This window comes from Schistocerca americana, chromosome 1, assembly GCF_021461395.2.
Source record: "Schistocerca americana isolate TAMUIC-IGC-003095 chromosome 1, iqSchAmer2.1, whole genome shotgun sequence".
Lineage (NCBI taxonomy): Eukaryota > Metazoa > Arthropoda > Insecta > Orthoptera > Acrididae > Schistocerca > Schistocerca americana.
Window position 1 is genome coordinate 254,473,524 of NC_060119.1, and position 22,058 is coordinate 254,495,581.

Sequence of the window (22,058 nt, forward strand, 5' to 3'; positions counted from 1 at the left end):
TCTCTTTTGAATAGTTCTCTCTTTTCTTTACAGGAGTTTTTTGACACTGTTTAATAATTAGTGAAATGTGTTTAATTTTAAGCATTCCTGTAAGAAATGACTATATAGCACTGTATATCAATTGTTGACAATGCTTTTATATAAATTAGAATATAAGCCTTATCATTTGTTTGTTTAACCAGCATTACGACTGTTGTCATTTGAACACTTGTACCTCATGTATTCGTTTACATATGACTTCGATGGTAAGTCTGATGACTATTTACAAATGGATATTATTCTAATAATCTGACGCTTTCTACATCCCAGCGGTTCACTCGCATCAAGGAAATAAATAATAAAATAAATAAAAAACAAGCATTGTGAACAATGAGACATGTCTTCCTGTACCATCAACATTCTTGTCTCACTGTTCCCAATTGAAGACATTTTTCAAAATGGCTCCAAAGAAACGTAGCCTACGGCAACATTTTAGCAGAGTTTGTTTCTGTGTTGTGAAAAGACAGTATTTTGTGTTATCAAACAAAAGTTTTTTAAATATTTTATTGTCCACACATGAACAAAAGACTTAAAAATAATAAAAATTACTTTTCTTTCCACTTAGCACTAACATACTAACGAAAGAAATCACATAAGCAATATCTAGGCTGAAACATAGAAATGTAGAGAGTAAATGATAATGGTTACCTCACCTGCAGTTCTTACCAACAGCTGATACTAAACTTCCATGGATAAACCAAATGTCGCACTGTTCTCACTGTTCACCACAAGGAATTTGGAGCACAGGGATCCCTTTCTTGAGGTCCTATCAAAACGGTTTTAACCTAGTTTAGCTTCGCCAGTACTATGAGTGGACGATGTAAGGCAAAAACAACAGCGGGCCTGTTTCCTGAAATTACATGCCACTTTAAGGCTCAGTCATGTCATTTAGAATGTTCCTGTAAATCAAATCATTTTCTCATGTCCAATCTGGCGGCATAATTTCATTAGCATCTTCCCCAGATACTCTAACTGGATATAATAGCGTGTTACATGGCTTCTGATCCTACTTTAAGGAAGCTCCAGGTCCGAAATAACTAGGTGTCCGGATATTTTTAGATACTGTATGTCTCCGTAGTGAAAGCAGTGATTATGCGTTTATGTAATGTATCTCAGTAATCCACTCTGTTGAAGTTTATTGCTGTAGTAATAGCTGATTTTAAACATACGCCAAATTTACATGTTTGGGGAGGTGTATAAATGTTTGTGCAAGTGTCAACATGACATTTACCTATCCCACCGCTTTCCAAGTTTCTATCTTTTGCCTTAGCTTTGCTCTGTGAGCGTAGTAAGCATGTGGTTGTGGCAGGGGTTGTGTGTTAATTTTTGTTTAGCAACTTAGGCGGGGGGATATTTTGTAGCAGACTAAAGGGCTACCGTAATGTTTCTTCCAATTTAAGTTGTAGTAATAGGCAGTTTATTTTTGTCATTTGTCTTAATATAACAGTATAGCTACGTCAACGTCGAGTTAAGAGAAACCCGTATTGCTGCGTATTCGTGGTTAAGTGGTGCATATACATATAATGAAGGAGAAAAGCAACCCCTAAGAAACAATTTAATACTCACATGCACAGAATTCTTAAACCGTCGATTGTTCAAATTTCTATCGAACATGTCCGATGCAGAACTACAGGAAGAGGAACGTGAAGTCCTGTCATCGATTTACGATGGCGATCCGGCCTTTCGCCAGCTCACAGCCACAACATTTCAGTATAAGGTGAAAAAGATTTTCCAAAAGCTTAGTGGTATTTTTTTATAGGTAAAGTGAGCACTTTAACAGGAATCGTTGTGAATTTCTATCCCCATAGTACGGTGATGATGGAGACCCGAAGACATTTCTCTTAGAAATATCATGGGGTGAAACATATCCCACCGAAAAGCCGAAGATAAATATGGACACTTTTTATAACAAGCACATGTAAGTATGTTTCTGTTGGTACTGTGAATCGCCTAAAATTATACCGCTGAATAACAAAGATGTGCCTGCGACGAACACAATTTCAATTATATATTTTGATTACTCCTGTGACTTGATTTTAAATTCTGTAACTTTGCAGTTGCACTGCACGTAGTAACTGCGGGCTTCTAGTAAAGGATAAAAGATGTTTCCTGCAAATACATTGCCTTGTTCAGTTTTGTTATATAGGGTGAACATAATAGCAATACCATATCAGTAAGTCTTGTTGGACAACTTTACAGATTGTGTTGCAGCTCTTAATACTGAATTTTAGTTGCACCTTGCAGCACACATAAGACATGAGGAGTGACATTGCCCTGAAACTCCTTAACTCTGGAATGTTTTCACATGACATCACACTGAGAATTTTGTTAATCTTTTTAAACATCATGTTGATCTCATTCACCATTTACACACAACTATTTTGAGTAACAGTATTAATGCATTTGCTGACTTGAATAAAGTAAGTTTGGTTTTTCTGGTTCATTTAAACTGTAGATTGGCTGATTAACCCTAGAACACTAAAGAGGGTAAAATGTTACATTGCTACTAAACCATCATACATTTTACTACTACATCTTTCATTCAAATAAAGTTATAATTTATAGCTTATACAATAGTTGATTACAATTGTAAGGTCTACAGTGTAAGGTTACATACAAAATAAGTACAAAATGTCCCACTTTACACCATATACTGACAATACCAGATTGGTGGGAATACCAATTTGGTACCAACTGCAATCATAAATTTTAGGAGGTGTGAGTAATCTAGTTTTGATTAGCAACAGGTGCACTAGCTATTGATTCTTCCTGGTTTACAACTGGCAACATGCAAGATACATCTGTAACAGATGCCAGCAAAAAGAAATAGCAATCATTTTGTGTAATATCACAGTAGGTGATAAAATGACCGTTTCAGAATTGTCATATTTATTACATGGATACCTACATGTCTTAATAGTAAAACTGCCAAATAGCACTGTCCCGATTTTGATAAATTCTGGTTTGAATGCTGAGAGGCATTTATCTGGTTGTTTGTCGGGCATCAATTTCCTTATTTTCTGAAATCTACTACTTAGTAAAGACCTCAGTTTTATATGCATCTAGTATGTAGGTCTATTGATATAACGTGTAAAAATTAGGATACATCACTCAAATCTTTTATGAAAAATGTCAACTTTCCATGCTGTGCTTTAAATTAATGATTTTTTTTTTTTTAAGTCTAACAGGGAAACAGTACAGATCTTGGCTTTTAACTGTTTAGCCCTAGAATGAAGTATAAATAATAATGAAATCATTTAGTATTGCAGTGAATAGGTCTCGCCTTCACGTAAAGATGACTCCATCAGAGAAAAATGTCCGATTTGAAGAACTTCAAAGCCATGGGAGGGGTATGTAGTCAATCGAACATCAACTTGATTTTTTACTGAAATATTTGCATATCTGGTAGCAACCTTAGGTGCAAATGAGAATATCCTTCCTCGCTTTATTCATTGGCAAAGAGTAAAATGAAAATGGCACTGATGCATAGTCTGCCACCCACATTCAACACTACAGGGGGTTTGCATATAAAAACTGTGTATATCCCTCGAAAAATTATTCTTAAAATATTTGTGGTTGATCTACAGGTCAGAACAGTAAACAGGTGAGAGCTGAAAATAATTGACAATCATTTTCTTAATGTATATGTTGTAACTGTTAAATGTCCCTTCAGTGTAAAAAATTACAAGACTTCTTGGGTGCACTAAATTGGTGTTGTATACAGTATTGTTTTCCTTAACATCTTGATACCAAAGATGAAATAAATGATCTTAAAAGTGAGACATATGATCATCTTATAGTACTTTATACAGCCATGCACTGTGACTTTGTAATGATGGGACATTTACATTACATATAACATTGGAGAATGGATTCTGAACAGTATTTTTCCTACTGGACCTTGAAAGGAATTGTGATTCAGCAGGAGATGTGCAATTAATCTCAACATTCCTAAATGCATATGATATCTGGGAAATGTGTTCTATGTACTAGTTATCACCATATTTGAAAACTGCCAACTGCCCCACATGCAGCTGTTCCAACAGAGCATTTTCACGAGCTGCCAGAGCACCAGTGGTCCCATTTGCATGTGCTGAAATTCTCTTCATTAGAAAGGTCTTAGTAGCAGTGACTACAGCTCAAATTGTACGGATGTTTCTTGGAGAACATGTAGAATACAGTTAGGACATTTCCAGGACCACAACTGTGCTGTGCATTTCTAGTCACTGATATGTGAAAATGGCATTTCATTTTTTTCTTTGCCAGTGAATAAAGTGAGGTAGAATACTCTTATTTGCACCTAAGGCTGCTACCAAATGTGTAAACATTTCAGCAAAAAACTCATGTTGAGATTGAGTTGTCTATGGACTCCTTGCAGGACTTTGAAGTTTATCAGATCTGATGTTTTTCTCCGACGGAGTCATCTTTAAGTAAGTGTAAGACCTGTTAATTTCAGTGCCAAATGCTTTTCGTTATTTTTATGTAGTGCTAGAGCTAAAGAGTTACAAGCTGGGATCTGTGCTGTTTCCCCTTACAAAGTTAGGCTTTTTTAAAAAATTACAAAATTTAAAGCACAGTGTAGGAAAATGTGTTTGTCAACATTTTTCATGAAAAATCAGTATGATGTATCCTACTTTTTATACATTATGTTCTAGTGGCCTACATACTAGGTGCATAAAAACTGAGGTTTGTAGATCAGCTCATTACTAAGTACCGGTAGTTGATATCTGAAAATAGGGATATTGGTGCCTGACTAATTACTGGATACACATCCTTTAGCCTTCAAACTTGAATTTATCAAAAATTACGATGTATAGCTATACATGTATCATATATGATTGAATTCTGAAATGGTGACCTGAGGATTCACAAAAATGAGCTTGTCTAAAATAACCCATAGGGAAAAGCAATGCTGATGTTGATGTAATGCAACCTGCCACAGTAGTAGGGGCATTTCAGTTAGTTTATATTTTTAGGCATGTTACACTTAAAACTTAAAGCCTCTTACACCGTTTAGACTGTAGGTTTAGCTCATATTTTTGAGTAATAACAGGCTTATTACATGCCCAATAAAATGAAATTTACAGAACGTTGTCATATGCCTAACAAAATGAAACTTACAGATACTGTCCCTCAGATATCAGAAGCAATTATAATCAAAATTGATCATGTAGACTCACTTCATGATTAAATTGGAGCTTAGGAGTTCTCAATCAGAAAGGCACTGTTTCACAGTTTCAGTTCGGAAGAATTAGCTCAGATTATTGGTATGTGACTAGAACTGCATGTCCAGATTGTTGACAGTCAATTAGAATAATTTGGGCAATGCTGCCAGATACTTTCCTCTTACCCTTGGGGGCGGATTTACATCCCTAACAGGAATATGTTTTTATGTTTACTGTTACACGAAATCTTGCGACAGAAATTTCTGGTTCTGGCTGTTAATTTTGTTATATTTGGAAAACACATATAATTACCTTTTCACTTCATATGCTACTTTCAATAGTTTCTTTAAAATTAAAATATACACATCTTGCCCAAAAGATTTTGAAATGCCCCAGTAATAAAAGATATGCTTTTAGCCAGTGCAATGCATCATCAGTGGTTATATACCATTGCTAATGTATAATCCCCTCTTTTCCTGAGAGAGATGTGATTAAACAGTATTTTAACCTTCTCAAGAATCATATTTTGCATTTCCTTTTTTAGTGCGTTTCTTCTCCTCTTGTTTTGCCTCTGTGCGTGAAGATTTGGAACTGCATCAGGTCTGTGTCTTTTAGCCATTCTCCTTGTTCGCCGTCTGTCTCCGTCCCTTCAACGCACGTGTTCCTGTTTCTATGCGTTTGGGCACTGATGACCACGCTGCTTAGCGCCCGAAAACCTCAAAACACACAGACACACACACACACACACACACACACACACACACACACACACTCTTTCGATCTTGCATTTATTGATACTTTGGCTCAACAGTTTTGATATGTTTTGTAGTTGTAAATTTCACATCGGCTCCATTATACTTAATGTCTATCAGTTTATTAATTTAACAAAAGTTTTTTAGCCATGTTCCTCAGCATTTGGTGTCTTGATACTATAATGTATTCATAATACTTACCTTCTGAAGGCAAAGTTCCAGTGCTGCTGGTACATGCATAAAAGTGGGAAGAAACAAAATGTAGGCATTTAGCTGGTAGTTCCTTTCTCAGGGAAGAAAGAGGGTTAGCTGGATAAGGGTTGGAAAGGAGGAAGAGGTTACTCAAATCCTTAATGAGAGGAGCCTGTGTGTCGTGTCTTTGTAATGTAATAGTTTTCTCAAGGGACTTTTCCATCTGCAAGTATATTAGTCAGTTGTGAAAATGTTTGTGGGTACCTGTCACATTTAAGAATGTGCATTGAATTTGTGTGTTATTTCTATTTATAGAAACAGTAGTACGCTACACTTAAACTGTAAAAGCAGTCTTCTGTTTTGATGGAAATTATTTAATACACATCCAGTTATACAGCTGTTAATATGTACAAATTTTGAAAATCTTCACTATTAGTATGTTTCTCTTCCCCATCTAGATTACCAGAGGTGAAGGCACATATTGTATCTGAAATTGATAAAGAAGCTGAACAGTATTTAGGAGCAGCTATGACGTATACCTTGTTTGAGTTTGTTAAAGAGAGAGCACAAGATCTGATGTCAGCGCAACCAGAAAGCACTGTAACCAGCATTTCTTCTGCTGTAGAGAACGTCTCTCTAGCTGACTCACAGGTAAGGCTGTTTGCCATCTTGCAGTCTTCTCCAATGGTTATTTGAACAATGTTTATAATGAGCTTATTTAGGACATCGGAACAGGTCTCTTGTAGATTTTATTTGCAGTTGAGTGAGGCGAGAAACAGGACAGAATGGAAAAGTGAAATAGCGATTAAAATTGACACAGCTTGGACATAAATTATATAACTAGGTAGAACGAGACACTTCCATTGGTGATGACATTAGTGAAGTTGCTGTGGTGTGCTTTGAAGTCACTGGCTTAAATAAATGTGCCATGAAGAAAAGATAAGACTACTTAAGTGAATTACTACCAAACATCAGAAAACATAATTGCATTCAGTTTTAGAAAAATTCTGGATATTTGAAAAACGATACACATAGTTTTTTTTAAAAGGTGTCCTCTACATATTCATATGACATTATATTTGTTTGCAGTTTGCCTTCTTGTGCTTTGTCCATCTCTAACAAGGGAACCATAAATGCTCCCATCACCGGTTTGCTTCGTATTGATAGGATGTGTAGATCATGGTTGGGACTTTTAATATAGTAAATAGGAAGATGCGACTCCCAACTGGTTTTGATAAAATTCCCCTTGGCATGGCTTGTCTACCCTGGGATTAGCCTTCAGTGGTTTAGGCATGCTAATATATTTCGTGGGATCACTAGTACTCGAGGGGTCCACAGCCAAGTAAGCACATGCTTAGTTGCACAAATGCATGATCTCTGGATCAAACCTTGCCGCCTGGACATTCTGTTTATTTCCTCCTCCTCCTCCACCACCACATAATTGTAACAACAGATTTATTATGACTGTGCTGATCACCAGTATCACACAAATTGTTTATTATTTTCGTAATCTTTACCCTGAAAAATTGGATGTTTCTTTAAAATTTTGGTAGTAATTTCCCATTATAACAATGTTGGTGCAGGTATGTTCCATTTCACCAGGGAGTGCTTTTTTGGTATCTGTGCAAGTGTTTGAACTCACCAGGTGGTTGGGGAGTTGGTTAGGGAGAGGCATTGGTCATAGACAGTGATGAGGTAGGCGATTGCTGAAGGAGGTAGGTGGTTGAGGTGGGGGACACGGACCTTGTCAGGTCGGGGTGGTTTGTTTTTCTCTAGCCATCTAATGTAGGCACTCACAAGGCAGTTGGAAACTGGTGTATACATTGGCCTAATATCTCTCAACTGAGCTACTTGTTCACTTATTTGTCCCCTCTACCTGTCAGTCGCTTCATCTTCAATGCCATGAGTTTGAAATTGTGACTCCAGTGACGTTGTCAGTACTTCATCTTTCTCATCATCATCATCATCATAGATGTGTCCATTTTCCCCTTGGCGTGGCTTGTCTACAGTGCCTTCAGTGGTTTCATGATCTTCCATGTGGAAGAGTAAGTACTTGGTTCGTGTCGCGCCCTTCATGTCGCGTCACTATCGTGTGTCAGATGTCAGGGGCTAAGTCCCTAGCACCAGGTGTGATGGTCTGCCTGATGCTTGTTTCTCAATCACACATCTGTAGCACTTTTGTGAAATACTCAGTTCCTTAGTCTGCCTCTTATCCGTTTCGCATTTTCGGTATCCCCTCCAGGTGATGTCCCACTAGGGTGTTGTATTGTTGCCAGTTAGCAGTGTGTGTTATTTTTGCCATCCTCCTGTCTCTCTTCAACATTGGCACATTCCAATATTATGGGCTATGGTCTGAGTGCAGCTCGTAAAACTGTGGTCACATCCCCCACTGCAGGCCCTTCGTTGGGAAAATATGAAGGATATCGAACCTGAACTGAGCATAATAGGGGATGTGAGAAGGCTCTTCTGGAACAGTTACCCTCAGGAAGGGATTGCCCCCCTCAGACTGCCTCCATCTCCTTCTGCTAGCATCATGAAGTTGCAACCTCAGTCACTGTGTGGCATTCAGGTCCCCAGCTGTTAATACATGCTTGTAATTGCCTGTTACAACCTGAAGGTCCTGTGCATTTATGTTACTGTGTGGAGAGTTGCATACAGAAATTGTAATTAGGATGTTTAACTCAACACCTCCAGCCCTGACCGTGACCAAATTTGGTATATTGATTGTCTGGTGGTAAATCATCTGCCTCACAAGAAAGGCAACCCTTCCACTACACTTGGTGACTGATAGGCTAGTCCATCATGCTGGAGTGTAGTAGCAGATTTTCAGGTGACCTGCCTATGATAATTTGTCTGTGTGTGCAGGTGACCCCTGTGGCTTGCTGATCTAGGAAGGAATGCAGTTGTATTATCTTAGCAGAAATACTATTAACATTCAATTTAATATTTGTATGTTTTCATACCTAAGGGCCATTCAGAGAATAGTATGACTGCCTCCACTATGACCATCTTTTTTGTGAACTTATCTGGCACAGCTCTCACTGAGGCATTATTTATTTGATTTTTGATGTTAGTGTTACTAAGATTAAGTCCAACAAACACTGAAAACACTGATCTAAGTTCATACAGCTCTCTCATCAGGCTGCTGAGATCATTGCCTGCCATTTGCTGGAGTGTTACTGGTGCGGGCTTTAAAGTGCTGCTGGCAGTACCTCTGCCAGTATTGGCCCCCTGTGGTGGTGGGGGTGAGTGCATCTCTGGCACTGTGGGGGAGGAGGGGGGGGGGGGGGCAGCACTGTAGGGAAGGGGGAAAGCCCAAGGGTCCTTCTGAGGTGGTATTGCCAGAAACTGACCAGGCTGCAGTTGAAACACCACCTTCTTTCTAGTTTTTGAACCAGTTTGCCATGACCACTGTCGTGTAGTTATTTGCGTCTCAGGTCATGCATCAACCTCTGGTAAGTCTCACAGCTGTGGTAGTTTGCCGGGTGATTCCCATGGCAATTTGTGCAGATGGGGCAGTTATCCTGTCTTTTGGCAGAGCATTGTGAAGTCTGGGCCTGCACATTTAACGCTCTGTTACGACAGTCCAAGCAGGTAATCACCTTAAAAAAAAACACACATGTCAGTCATTCTCATCTGTTTTTGACTGCATTAACAGATATATCATAATAATGGTCTAACAGTTTTTAGCACTGTACTTGATAATGGCATAAAAGCTGAAATCTAGATAGTACAGAAGTTAAATACAGTAATACACAGTCAAATTGTGGTTTATTCTTTTAAAAAATATTGCACGATTATTGCTCAACACCATTGAAAACATTTCGTGTAAGTTTGTTGGAGTGAAACACTGGAATTTTCTGTAAGTCACAAATAAGTATTATTCACAGGTTTTGAATACAAGATGGCCCTCACAGAAAGATTTATTGACTTTCACAATATTTCTAGGGACAAAACTACTTAGCGTTTGTCAGAAATTGTACTCAATGTGCTTGATGTTTGGGGAGTTATTGACAAAATAGTGAGCCAACATATGATGGAGCCTCAATAATGGCGGGAAAACAAGGTGTCTGCAAGCTCTATTTTTGCATCGTTATTCTCATGAACTTAATGTAGTGTTGTTACATCATCTAAAATTATCAAAGCAGTTAGGTTTATCGTTTACAATCTTATCATTCCATTTGTTTTCAGCAAGAGAACACAACTCTTAGAAAATACAAGATTCAGATTGCCTAAAACATGTATTACATGTTGGAATGTCAATTCACAGGATGTTCACACAGTATATCTTAAATACAATGAGTTGAAAGACATTTTCCAAAATATCAACAGTGATTATGAATATCAGGATGCAGAGTCATTCTGGCTTGATTAACATTCGTAACAAAACTCAATTTCTTTTCCTACTTTGCCTTTACAAAAAATATTTGTATGTGTTGACCATCTCTTGGCACTTGAACACAAAATTGAGTGTCACTTTAGTATGTGTAACGTTGAAATTAGAAGACCATCAGCCCCGCAGGGGGCTCACCACTTGGTGGTAAGTTTGTGCATAGCTACCGCTGGGCCCCAGCCTTCGCAGCACCTCTTTCCTTTCCATGCTGCTTGTCCACTCACCTCCTGTTCTTTTTTCTGTCTCTTGGGGAACATGTCTTGGATATTTTTGGGAATACGTCTTGCAGTTTAGATAGCCCAGCATCGGAACAGTCTCTCGTCTGCTTTTCTTTCTTTCTTTCTTTCTTTCTTTCTTCCTTCACTCTCGATTTCCTCCCCTTCCTCTACCTCGGCATTTGAGGTTTCTTTTTGTTCTTTTTCATCCTTATGTTTTCCTGAAGGCTGGCCCATGCATTTGACGTGTAACAGGTGACAGTTAAGCATAATTCCTAGCACCGGACTGACAGGTAGGGGTCACACTTACCCCCTGGTACAGACCAGGCCCATGGGGGTGATTACCTGATCTGTTACCTTTCCAATTGCCAGTTGGTCCCTTTGTTAGGAGTTTGGGAGGTGTGGACAATCATCTAAAGTGGGTTAGCCCCCTCTGAGGGGGCCCCAGTTGGAAGAAGCACCATTGGAGACTCAGGCAATCATGAGGGATTTTTTTCACAGTGAGCCAATCACGATCTTGGACTACATCTAGAAAATGTAAACGGAATGAGACTAAAGATTCAAAGACACTCTCAGCTACACCTCAGTTCCTTGTGATATCACATTCCGAAGGAGGTCAGTTCTTTGCTGCAGTTAACTTTTTTATTTTTCAGAGGTGTTGATCCAATTGCAGGCCCTGTGAAATCCTGCCCTCACTTATGTAGTGAAACTTCACTTCTGGAGACTATTTCTGATTTTCAAGCCCAGCAACTGCTTACAGCTATAATCCTCCACGGCTATCCTGTTCGTGTCAAGGCCCATCAAATTCTGAATTCTTCACATAGTGTTATTTACACTTGGCTGCTTGATGATCTGACTCGGAAGAAATCCAAACTTACCTCTATGACCAGGGCATCACTCAGGTCCATTGGGTAATGAAAAATATTGATGCAGCCGTAGTGCCTACATGCAATCTCTTTCTCACATTTGATTGAGTAGTGCTTCCACCAAAGATTAAGGCAGGCTATGAAGTCGTCATGGTCTGACTGTACATTCCAAACGCTATGCATTGCTACCATTGTCAATGTTACAACCACACTCTCATGTTCTATCAAAACACAGCAAAATTTTACTTCTTGTAGGGATGCTCACGAGGGCAATTGTCTGCTCCTTCTTCCCGCTATATCAAATTGTAATGATGACCATTCCGCCTCATCCCATGAATGTCCCCTGTCCCCAATGAGCGGGCCATCCAGGAGATCCAGGTGAAGGAAAAAGTACGTTACCCTGTCTCTCACAAGTTGTTGGCTAGTCGAACGCCCTGCATTTTACCATCCAGCACTTAAACCGTACTGATCTTGCTACATCTCGCTCCACGGAGGACATGGCCACGCAGACATGCGACCTCCAATTCAGCATTGCAGTTGTAAAATTGCCCAGATCACAGTAGCATCCTCATCTTCTCCTCCTACAGCTTCCCAACACCAAGTCTTTGCCCCCGATGGTGAAATCAACAGCTGCTCAACCAGCAGGGCGGAAAGGACAAAGAGAATATTTCCACAAAGACTTTCTACAACCCTCCAGCCAACAACCTTTGGTGTCTTCATCTGACAATCACAAAGGCTCTAAGAAATCAAATAAAGGCAAACAACCTCCTTTTTTCCCTAATCTTGAGATCCTCTTCAGTGGTGTGCTGCATGATACCCCACCCGACTGACCACCATTTCACCAGTGCGCAGCACCTACTGTTTTTCTGCCGAAAACTGCAGGCTGATTGGGGAGAATGTCAACGCCTCTAGATTTCATGGAACTGGATCCTCCAGCCTCTGCACTCGGTGGCATTGAGTCTTTGAAGGCTGGCACTCGGCGGCCGCTGTGGTGACTACCCAATATTTGTTCCCTCCTCCCTGTTCCCCATTATGACTCTTCTCCAACGAAACATTCATGGCATTAGATCCAACAAGGAGGAATCACTGCTGCTCTTGGAATTGCGGTTCCTTGTTACTTTGTCTCCAGGAAACAAAACTGTGTCCTTGCAACTGCTTTGACCTCTCATATTTCCTTCTGGTTTGCTTTGAGTTCCCCCTGAGGACGGCATTCTCTCTTGGGGGATTCATCCTGCTCATCTTGGATGACATCCATATCCAAATCCTCTCACTGAACACCTGGCTGTAAGCTGTTGCAATGCGCAGTTCCCTTCCACCTTTTATCTTTGTTATGTCTACTTCCCGTACTTCCCACAGTCTTTTGCTGTCATCAGAGCAGACTTCCTCCAGCTTATTGGTCAGCTCTCTCACCCCTTGCTACTGCTTGGCAACTATAAGAACAGGTCAGTAAGATACCCTCTTGGCTGACCTCAATCAACTCAACCTCATCTGCCTTAACACTGGAGCACCCACATTTTTTTCAACCTCCACACACACCTCTTCTCATTTGAACCTCTCATTCTGCACTGCCCAGCATGCCCATTGCATCTAATGGTGTGTTCTGTCTGACACATACTTCAGCAACCATATCCCATGTGCCACCCGTTCATGGACTCCTATCCCATCTACGTGTAAACCTAATTGACAGCTTTCTAAGACCAACTGGAGACTCTACTCATCCCTGTCAACCTTCAGTGAACATTTCCCCAGTTGTGATTACCGGGTAGAGTAACCTTACGAAGGTTATCTTTATCGCCGCAGTACATTTAATACTGTGCTGTGTTCTGGTCCCCTGGTGGACTGAGGTATGCTGCAGTACAATGTGCATATGGAGGCTTGTTTTCTGTATTTTTAATTGCCGTCGTATAATGGAGAACTGTATTCATTGTAAACAGTTTTGTGTGCAGTGTTGTCACATTCTTTGGGGTAGTAAAAAAGCGAGGTAGATTTGATTCACTCTTTCTTTTAACAGTTTCACTCCATCTTCCATCATGTGGGGCAACCTCTGTCGGCTCTATGGGTCCAAGCTCCAGTCCCCAATTTCTAGCCTGGTTGTAGCAGATGTTGTCGTTGTGGACACTGTCGTTATCTCAATCACCTTAGGCTGCTATTTTGCAGAGGTTTAGAGTTCCACCCACCATCACCCCACTTTTCTCCCTTTGAAACAAGTGGAGGCGGCTCAAGTGATACCCTTCTCCACTCAGAATCGTGAACGTACAATGCAGTCTTTACTATGAGGGAGCTAGATCATGCTCTCACTTATCCAGAACTTCCAACCAGGACCAGATGATGATTAGATCCTGATGTTACAGTGCCTTTCTCTTGCAGGCAAGCACTTCTTCCTTCATACGTACAATCTCATTTTGAAAGATGAACATTGGCGTAAAGCCACTATCATACCCTATCAAATGTCAGCAAGGACTTTCCCTCTAGCTACTACCCCATTTCTCACACCAGCTGTCTTTGCAAGGTGATGGAGTGTATGATTCATGGCTGGATGGTATGGTGGCTCAAGTTTTTCAAACCACTAACCACTGTGAAATGTGGATTTCAAGCACACCAGTGTGCAGTTGATGATATCGTCACTTTGTCAACCCATGTCATGAATGGTTTTCTGCAGAAATACTAGACTATGGTTGTGATTTTTGATTTGGAGAAAGTTTAACACACCTGCTGGAGGTTTGGTATCCTCCATACTCTATACACGCAGGGTTTCTGAGGCCACCTGCCCCATTTCCTTCAGGTTGTTTAAAAGACCAAGTTTTCAAGGTAGGTGTTGGTTTGGCCTTGTGGGACACCTTTATCCTGGATAACAGATTGCCTCAAGGCTCTGTCCTGAGTGTCGTCCTCTTTGCTATAGCTGTCTCTGCAGCTCCCTTTTCGTTGATGTCAATTTAAACTATTGCAGTTATCCACGGACTTGTCTCCTTCAACAGCATCTTCAACGATGCCTCGATTGGCTTTATTCATGGAGCATTGACAGTGGCTTTCACTTTTCCATTGACAAAAGTGTTAGTGCGAATTTATAGTGGCGCAAGAGGTTTCCTCCACTGTCTTTACATCTTGGGCCTATTGCTCTTTCATTTGCTGAAACTACAAAATCCTGGGGTTTGTGCTTGATAGAAAACTTTTTTGATCGTTTTGTGTGTCTTACCTGGCCGCTCGCTGTACCTGGCCCTGAATGCTTTGTGTGTCCTTAGCGGTACTTCCTGGGGAGTGGATCAGGCCATCCTCCTGTTTGTGTCGATCCCTTGTCCATTCAAAATTGGACTGTGTGTTTTTTGTTCATTCATCTGCATGTCCATCCTTCATACACCGTCAAAATACAATCTACCATCATGGAATACATTTGGCTGTTGGTGCTTTTTATGTAGCCTGGTTTAGAGTCTCTGTGCAGAAGCTGCTGAACTAGCACAGTCATACTGACATGATCCTCTCCTCAGTGGATACACATGCTATTTGTCTGACATGCCCGGCTATGCATCCTATGCCCTCTTCTCTGTTACCCCAGAGTACACTTTCGGCTACTGCTCTGACACCTTAACTTAATGCAGCCCACCACGTTCGTGATGGGTGTGAACCCTTCACCATCCTGGCTTTTTGCGGCGGCCCGTGTTCATCTTGGACTTAATTTCCTTCCCAAGGAAACTGCTCTGGTTTCGATATATTACAGTTGCTTCCCAAGGAAACTACCCTGGGTTCGATTAATCACTGTAAGTTTCTCAACCTTCGTGCAACTTCATGAGAGCACCATCGTGTACACTGATGACTCTAAAACTGACCGTGGTATTGGGTGTGCATGTGTCATTGGCACCAATTGATTGTCAGTATCGGTTTCCAGAATGCTGCTCAATATTTACAGCAGCAGGCTTCTTAATTGTGTCATATGCTCTGATTCTCACAGTGCCCTTCAGAGCCTATGGGCTACACACAGCCCATCCCTTAGTGCAATAGCTCCAAGAAAGCTTCCACTTGCTCGTGTATTGGGATAGCTGCTGTGATATTCATGTGGATTCACGGTCAGGTTGGTCTGGCCGGAAATGAGGCTGCTGATGCTGCTGCAAAGGCTGCAGTCCTCCTACCTCAGCCTGCTAGCTCTTCCATTCCTTCTGGTGATATAAGTGTTGCAATTTGTCGGCGTGTCACTTTGGCGTCACCAGTGGTCTTCTCTTCACAAGAACAAGCTCTGGGAAATTTAACCTCTCCCAGTGGCTTGGCCAACCTCCTCTCAGCCCTCAGATCATATTAGCTAGGTAGCATGTTGGGCCTGGTTTTTTAACCATTGCCATTTGTTAAATGGTGATCCCTCACCACTTCTTGCTCATTGTCGTCACCCTTTGATGGTTTGCTATTTCCTGACCAAATGTCCTTTTTTTTTTTTAACCACTTATGCTCCAAGGTACGTTTCCCATTAGAGTTATCGGCCATTTTAGCAAATGACACACGGGCTGTTGACTGTATTTTATGGCAAAAGACATTTAGTCTTTGGTTTGGGATCTCCACTTTCTCTTTGTCATGTTTTGTGGACCTTTCTCCCAGAGGAAGTCCTTGTTTTTAGATCTCTTTCCTTCCATCGATTGTGCTTAACATGTAGTCACTTTTAACTTCTTTTTCTTATTAGTGTCCTAAGGTTGTGGCATGGGCACTTATAACCTCAGTTGTTCTTGCGCCCTAAAACAGAAAACAAACGAAAAGAGACCATCAGTTTGTTAAAGAATATGACTTCAGGAAAAACTTTGTCCTCATGTATTGAAAGCTACAACAAATTTCACAATGTAATAAGTGCTGGTGAGCATTACTCCCAGTCCATTAAGATGTTTTCTTATGATAGTGCAAATGGATGTGTGTTTTGTAGATTTTCAGAGTATTCAGTTTAGAGAGTTGCTTGATAAGAATCAGTTTGAAAATTATAAATCAAATTTCCCAACAATGAAGCTGAATGGCCTTCTCAAAACTTACCAATTCTTCTACAAAGAATGACTGGAAAGTGAGTTAGGAAACATTTACATTGACAAACACAAATACGATTGTTGACTGAAAAGTAATGCCTTCACCTTTGTAACTCTTCAACAGTTTGCGGACTTGGTATGCGGCAGGTGTTCCGTAGCCTCTTCTCTACAGCTCCAGTTGGCGGGAAGCCTTACCGTTGAACGGTTGTGTTGTTACAGTGTAAAGTACGGAACCCTGTGCAGACGGTTGGTCAATGTGATTCAAGGTCAATGTGATTCAAGCAACATGCAGTCATTGAATTCTTGACAGCAAAAGGTGTCACCCAGAGGAGATTCATGAGAGACTGAAAGCAGTCTATGGTGATTGTGCTGATATGAGTGAGTGCTGTGCGTCTTCATTCTCATAACACGGGAGGAGTTCCTGACAAATTTCAAGTTGGTATGCTTTCATTTTAGGAGTTGGCATCCGGGATACCCATCGCGCACACATGTTGAGGCCCATAGCACTTTGAATTCTTCCCGTGGTGTAATTTACGCCAGACTGCTCAATGGTCTAACTGAGGCCGAAATCCAATCTTACCTCTCTGATCAGGGTGTCATTACTGTCCATCATGTAATGATACAGTGGTGCTGCCATCCAAGATCAAAGCAGGCTATGAAATTACCATAGTCCGACCATACGTTCTGAACCCAAGGCGCTGCTACCATTGTCATCGTTTCAACCACACTAGAAATTCTTGTTCCCACCCAGCAAAATGTGTAACCTGTGGTAGGGATGCATACAAGGTCGATTGTCTGCCGCCTCCTTCCCGCTCTATCAACTGCAAAGGCAGCCATGCCGCCGCCTCTCGGGATTGTCCCATGTATCTTGATGAGTGGGCTGTCCAAGAGATTCGGCTCAAGGAAAAAGGTCATTTCCCATGTGCTATCCGTTTGCTGACTCCTACCCCATCTGTGTGGACACCAGAATGGCAGCTTACTAAGGCTGGTTGGCAGCTTTACGCCTTCCTGGCAACCGTCGAAGAACAAGATTTCCCCAGTTGTGATGACCAGTTGAACCATCTTACCATCATTATTCTTACTGCTGCAGAATGTTCATTCCTCACACTTCCTCTTCACAACATCATGCAATGCAATTCGGGCACGGAGACGTGCTGTCCGCATTTTTAACCATCACCCTATGCTGGCATACTGCATTCATTATAAACAGTTGTGTGCAAATTGTCGTTGAATTCTTTGGGATAGCTAAAGAACTAGGTGGATTTCATTCACTAGTTCTTTTAACAGTTCCACACCTTCTAATGTCATGTGGCCAACTTCATACGGCTCCCTGGAACCAAGATCCATTCCCCCATTTGCAGGCTGACAGTAGTTGACGATGTCATCATGGACCTTATTGTTATCTCCAACACCTTGGGCCCCCATTTTGCAGAAGTTTCGAGCTCTTCCCACTGTCACCCTGCCTTCCTCCATCGGAAAAGAGCGGAGGAGGCTTGAGCGATACCCTTCTCTTCTCCAAATCGTGAGTGCTACAATGCCACCTTTACTATGAGGGAGCTCGATCACGCTCACAGTTTATCCCGATCCTCCACCTCAGGGCCAGACATCTTTCTCTTGCGGGCAAGCACTTTCTGTGTAACACGTACAACCACATCTGGGCAGAAGGCATATTTCCTGGATGCTGGCACCCCCTGCGGGTTTGGGGGTTAGAATAGGCCCGCGATATTCCTGCCTGTCATTAGAGGCGACTGAAAGGAGTCTCAAACATTTCAGCCTATATGTGATGGTCCCCTCTCGGGTTTGACCTCCATATTTCCAAATTTTTCCAAAGAGCGAGCCAATTGGGTAAGGACGCCTGACATGGTGCATTGTGTCCATTGTGCATTTAGACCTTTAGCCATTTTTCTCGTTGTCGCATTGCCGTCCTGCTCGTTCTCCATCTCTTGGGTGAGGATACATTCCTGGGTGTGATTTCCACGATGCACTGTGCAGTGTTGCTTTTGTGGAGACGATGACCATAGACTTCCTTGCACCTAATATCCAGGACGATAGCCAATCCGTTGTGGTGGGGCCACCATGTACCCTATTAGTTGCAGCTCCCTGACAACAGAGGGATCGCTCTGCTGATGCCTGCACTGTTAACCCCCCACATTTGCCAAGGAGTAGATGCCTATCTCCCTGGGGCATTGGGGATTCCCGGCCATGGCCATCCTGCCAGGTGACCCTTGATGAGGCTGGGTGGCACCTGTGGGGAGGGCCCTTGGTCGGAATGGGTGGCATCAGGGCAGATGACCTGCAATGAAGTGTGGTACATCATTTCTTGCTGGTGGCCAGCAGTCTCTAAGTGTTCTCAGCCTCAATTCAACGCTCAGAAATACAACTCCAAATCGTTCCCCTCCCTGGCCACACCATGGGAGCGTACAGCTCAGGATGGCAGTGACACTTATTCGCCCTGGTTCCTAGTTTTTATGAGAGGTGATGGGGAGTCTTTCATGTCAACAAAGCCTCAGTTCTTCATAGAACATTTAGAGGACAAGTTTGGGGAGGTGGAGGGCTTGTCCACAATGTGCTCTTGGCCAGTATTGATAAAAACGGCATCCTCTGTCCAGTCAGGAAGATTATTTGCTTGTGACAATTTGGGGGATGTTTCAGTTACCATCACACCCCAGATGAGTTTAAATATGGTCCAGGGTATTATTTTCCCTAGGGACCTCCTTTTGCAGTCTGATGACGAGCTGCATGCCAATTTAGAGCATTGAGGTGTTCATTTCGTACGGCGTGTTCATCGGGGACCGAAGGATAATCAGATTGCTACTGGTGCCTTCATCTTGGCCTTTCAGGGTGATACATTACTGGAGAGGGTCAAGGTGATGGTCTACCACTGCGATGTCAAGCCCTATATCTCTCCCCGATGCGGTGCTTTAAGTGCTGGAAGTTCGGCCATATGTCTTCCCGCTGTACTTCCAGCCTCACATGTCAAGATAGCGGACGCCCATCACATCTCAATACTCCATGTGCCCCGCCATCTGTATCAACTGCGGAGAGCATCATTCACCTTGCTCGCCAGACTGCAGGATCTTACAGAAAGAGCGGAAAATCATGGAACATAAGACCCTGGACCAACTGACCTGTACTGAGGCTAAGAGGAAATATGAATGACTCCATCTTGTGCGCATGACTTCCTCATATGCCGCTGCTACGACAACCATGATAGCCCCATCAGTTCAGTGAATTCCAGTCAGCTCACCGAGCCATAGAACTCCACATGCCCCCTTGCCTGTGGGAGCACTACCCAACCTGTTTTTCCTGCGCCACCTACCTCAGGAGCAACACCACCCCCCCCACCCGTCGGGGATGTCTGTCCCCACTTCTAAGCCGGAGACGCGTCCAACTTCTTCGGCTCGTCTCGCTCGCAAAGGGTTTCTTGGATCCCTCCCTTCCCACGTTTCCACAAGCGGGAAGGATGACGCCCGGCAGTGGTGTAAGTGCCCACAAGCAGCTGGTCATAGGGCTTTGCGATCCTCCTCCGTCCCGGAGACCGAATCGGTGAAGCCCTCCCAGCCAGTGAAACCCAAGGAGCAGCGAGAAAAGTCAAAGAAGAAGACCTCTAAGGCGGAGGAACTTGCGGTGGCGCCCACCCCACCCCACCGCAAGCTACAAGCTCTGCGTCTGAGGGCGAGGTAGAGGTTCTGGCGTCCGCTGAGGACGTAGATCTCGCCGGACTTTCTAGACACAATGGATGTCACTCGCACAGGTATTCAGTCGGTGGCAGCATGTGACCCAGTGGCATAATCTGCCTCCTCGGTCCCTTCACACCTTTCTCGGCCATGGACAATGTCATCCTCTAGTGGAACTGCAGCGGTTTTTTCCACCATCTTGCTGAGCTCCTACAACTTCTCAGCCTTCACCCTTTCCTCTACGTTGCTCTCCAGGAAACTTGGTCTCAGGCGATGCGAACCCCCGCCCTCTGTGGCTATCGGGCTTGTTATAGGAACCGGGCAGCTTATGAGAGGGTATCTGGTGGCGTCTGCATCTACATCCTTCACTCCCTTTATAGCGAGTCTGTCCCTCTACAAACACCTTTAGAGGCTGTCGCTGTTCGGGTGTGGATGCCTCAGGCTGTTACTGTCTGCAGTCTCTATCTTCCACTGGATGGTGATGTCCCGCAGCATGTCCTGGCTGCGCAGATAGCCCAATTGCCACCACCTTTTCTGTTACTGGGCGACTTCAATGCCCATAACCGTCTGTGGGGTGGATTTGTGGCAACAGGCTGAGGCAGCATCGTTGAGCAAGTATTGGCACAGCTCGATCTTTCTCTTTTAAATAATGGTGCCTTCACACATTTCAGTGTGGCACATGGCACGCACTCAGCCATCGATCTTTCGATCTGCAGCCCTAGCCTATTACCATCTGTCTAATGGAGTGTGCATGACGACTTGTGCAGTAGTGACCACTTGTCAATCTTTCTGTCACTGCCACAGCGTCACTCTCCTGGGCGCCCCTGCAGATGGGCTATGAATAAGGCTGACTGGGACTTGTTCACCTCCATTGCGAATATTGATCCTCTTTCCAATGACGCCATTGATGCGGTGGTTCACTCGGTCACCACCGGCATCGTTACTGCCGCAGAATCTGCCATTCCCTGTTCTTCTGGGACCCCTCGGCAGAGGACTGTGCCTTGGTGGTCGCCAGAGCCGCGAGCCCTAGTTCTACTGGGCCCGCGTTGCGCTATAATTGGCTTCCGGTCGCGGCAGTCAGGACTGATAAGACGCGCTGCGAGTGCGTGGTGACCGGAAGTTGTGGTGCGATAAGCTGTGCTGGGGTCCAGCTGCGCCGCAGCACGGAGTGTCATTCGCTCTGCGAACGTCGAGGAGTGCGGAAGTTTATCTCTGGGCGTTCACTGGGTGTTGGCTTGCTACGTTCTCTTGTGTTAACGTGCCACAGCAATGCCTCTGCGACGTGGTTACCGTCATCGCTGGCGGCGCAGTGTACTTGTGTATCGCAGTTTGAAGATGATTGATATTGACCTTCAAGGGGAGTTTTCCAAACAGCAGTTGATCGGAGGCCCGAATGTTTTTCATGGTTTGCACCTGAACTTTACGTGTGATGTACAGGCTGTGTTTGGTGGTTCGACATGGCTGACCTTGGCTGTTGTTTGGGGCAATCATGCTGATTATGGTGGCCTTGAAGCTTTTCCAGATGCTAGTATTTTGGCATGGAAAACTTGGAGTATTTCTGAAACAACTGGTCTTTTGGCTAAAGTTCCTTATGGTACTCTTGTTCCAAGCATGCCATTTGTATTGTCTACTAGAAGAAAGAAGAAGTTAAATGCTGATGAGTACCTGTTTTTGTGGGCGAAAGTTGGCAATGGCAACTGTAAAATCAAGATCAATGGTGACTGTATGCTGTATTGTAGACAATAAAGTGTGTTCTGTCCTTTCCTTATCT

General features: G+C 42.9%; 1 protein-coding gene across 1 annotated transcript in view; it reads left to right on the top strand.

The window, feature by feature from the left end:
* Positions 1-1,301: 1,301 nt before the first annotated feature.
* The window catches only part of LOC124621828 (RWD domain-containing protein 4), a 32,591-nt gene continuing 11,834 nt past the window's right edge, over positions 1,302-22,058 (top strand). Inside the window, exons 1-3 of the mRNA XM_047147271.1 lie at positions 1,302-1,756; positions 1,848-1,957; positions 6,607-6,799. Coding sequence (XP_047003227.1) covers positions 1,652-1,756; positions 1,848-1,957; positions 6,607-6,799 — 408 coding nt within the window. The 5' untranslated portion in view covers positions 1,302-1,651. The remainder of the gene's footprint in view (positions 1,757-1,847; positions 1,958-6,606; positions 6,800-22,058) is intronic.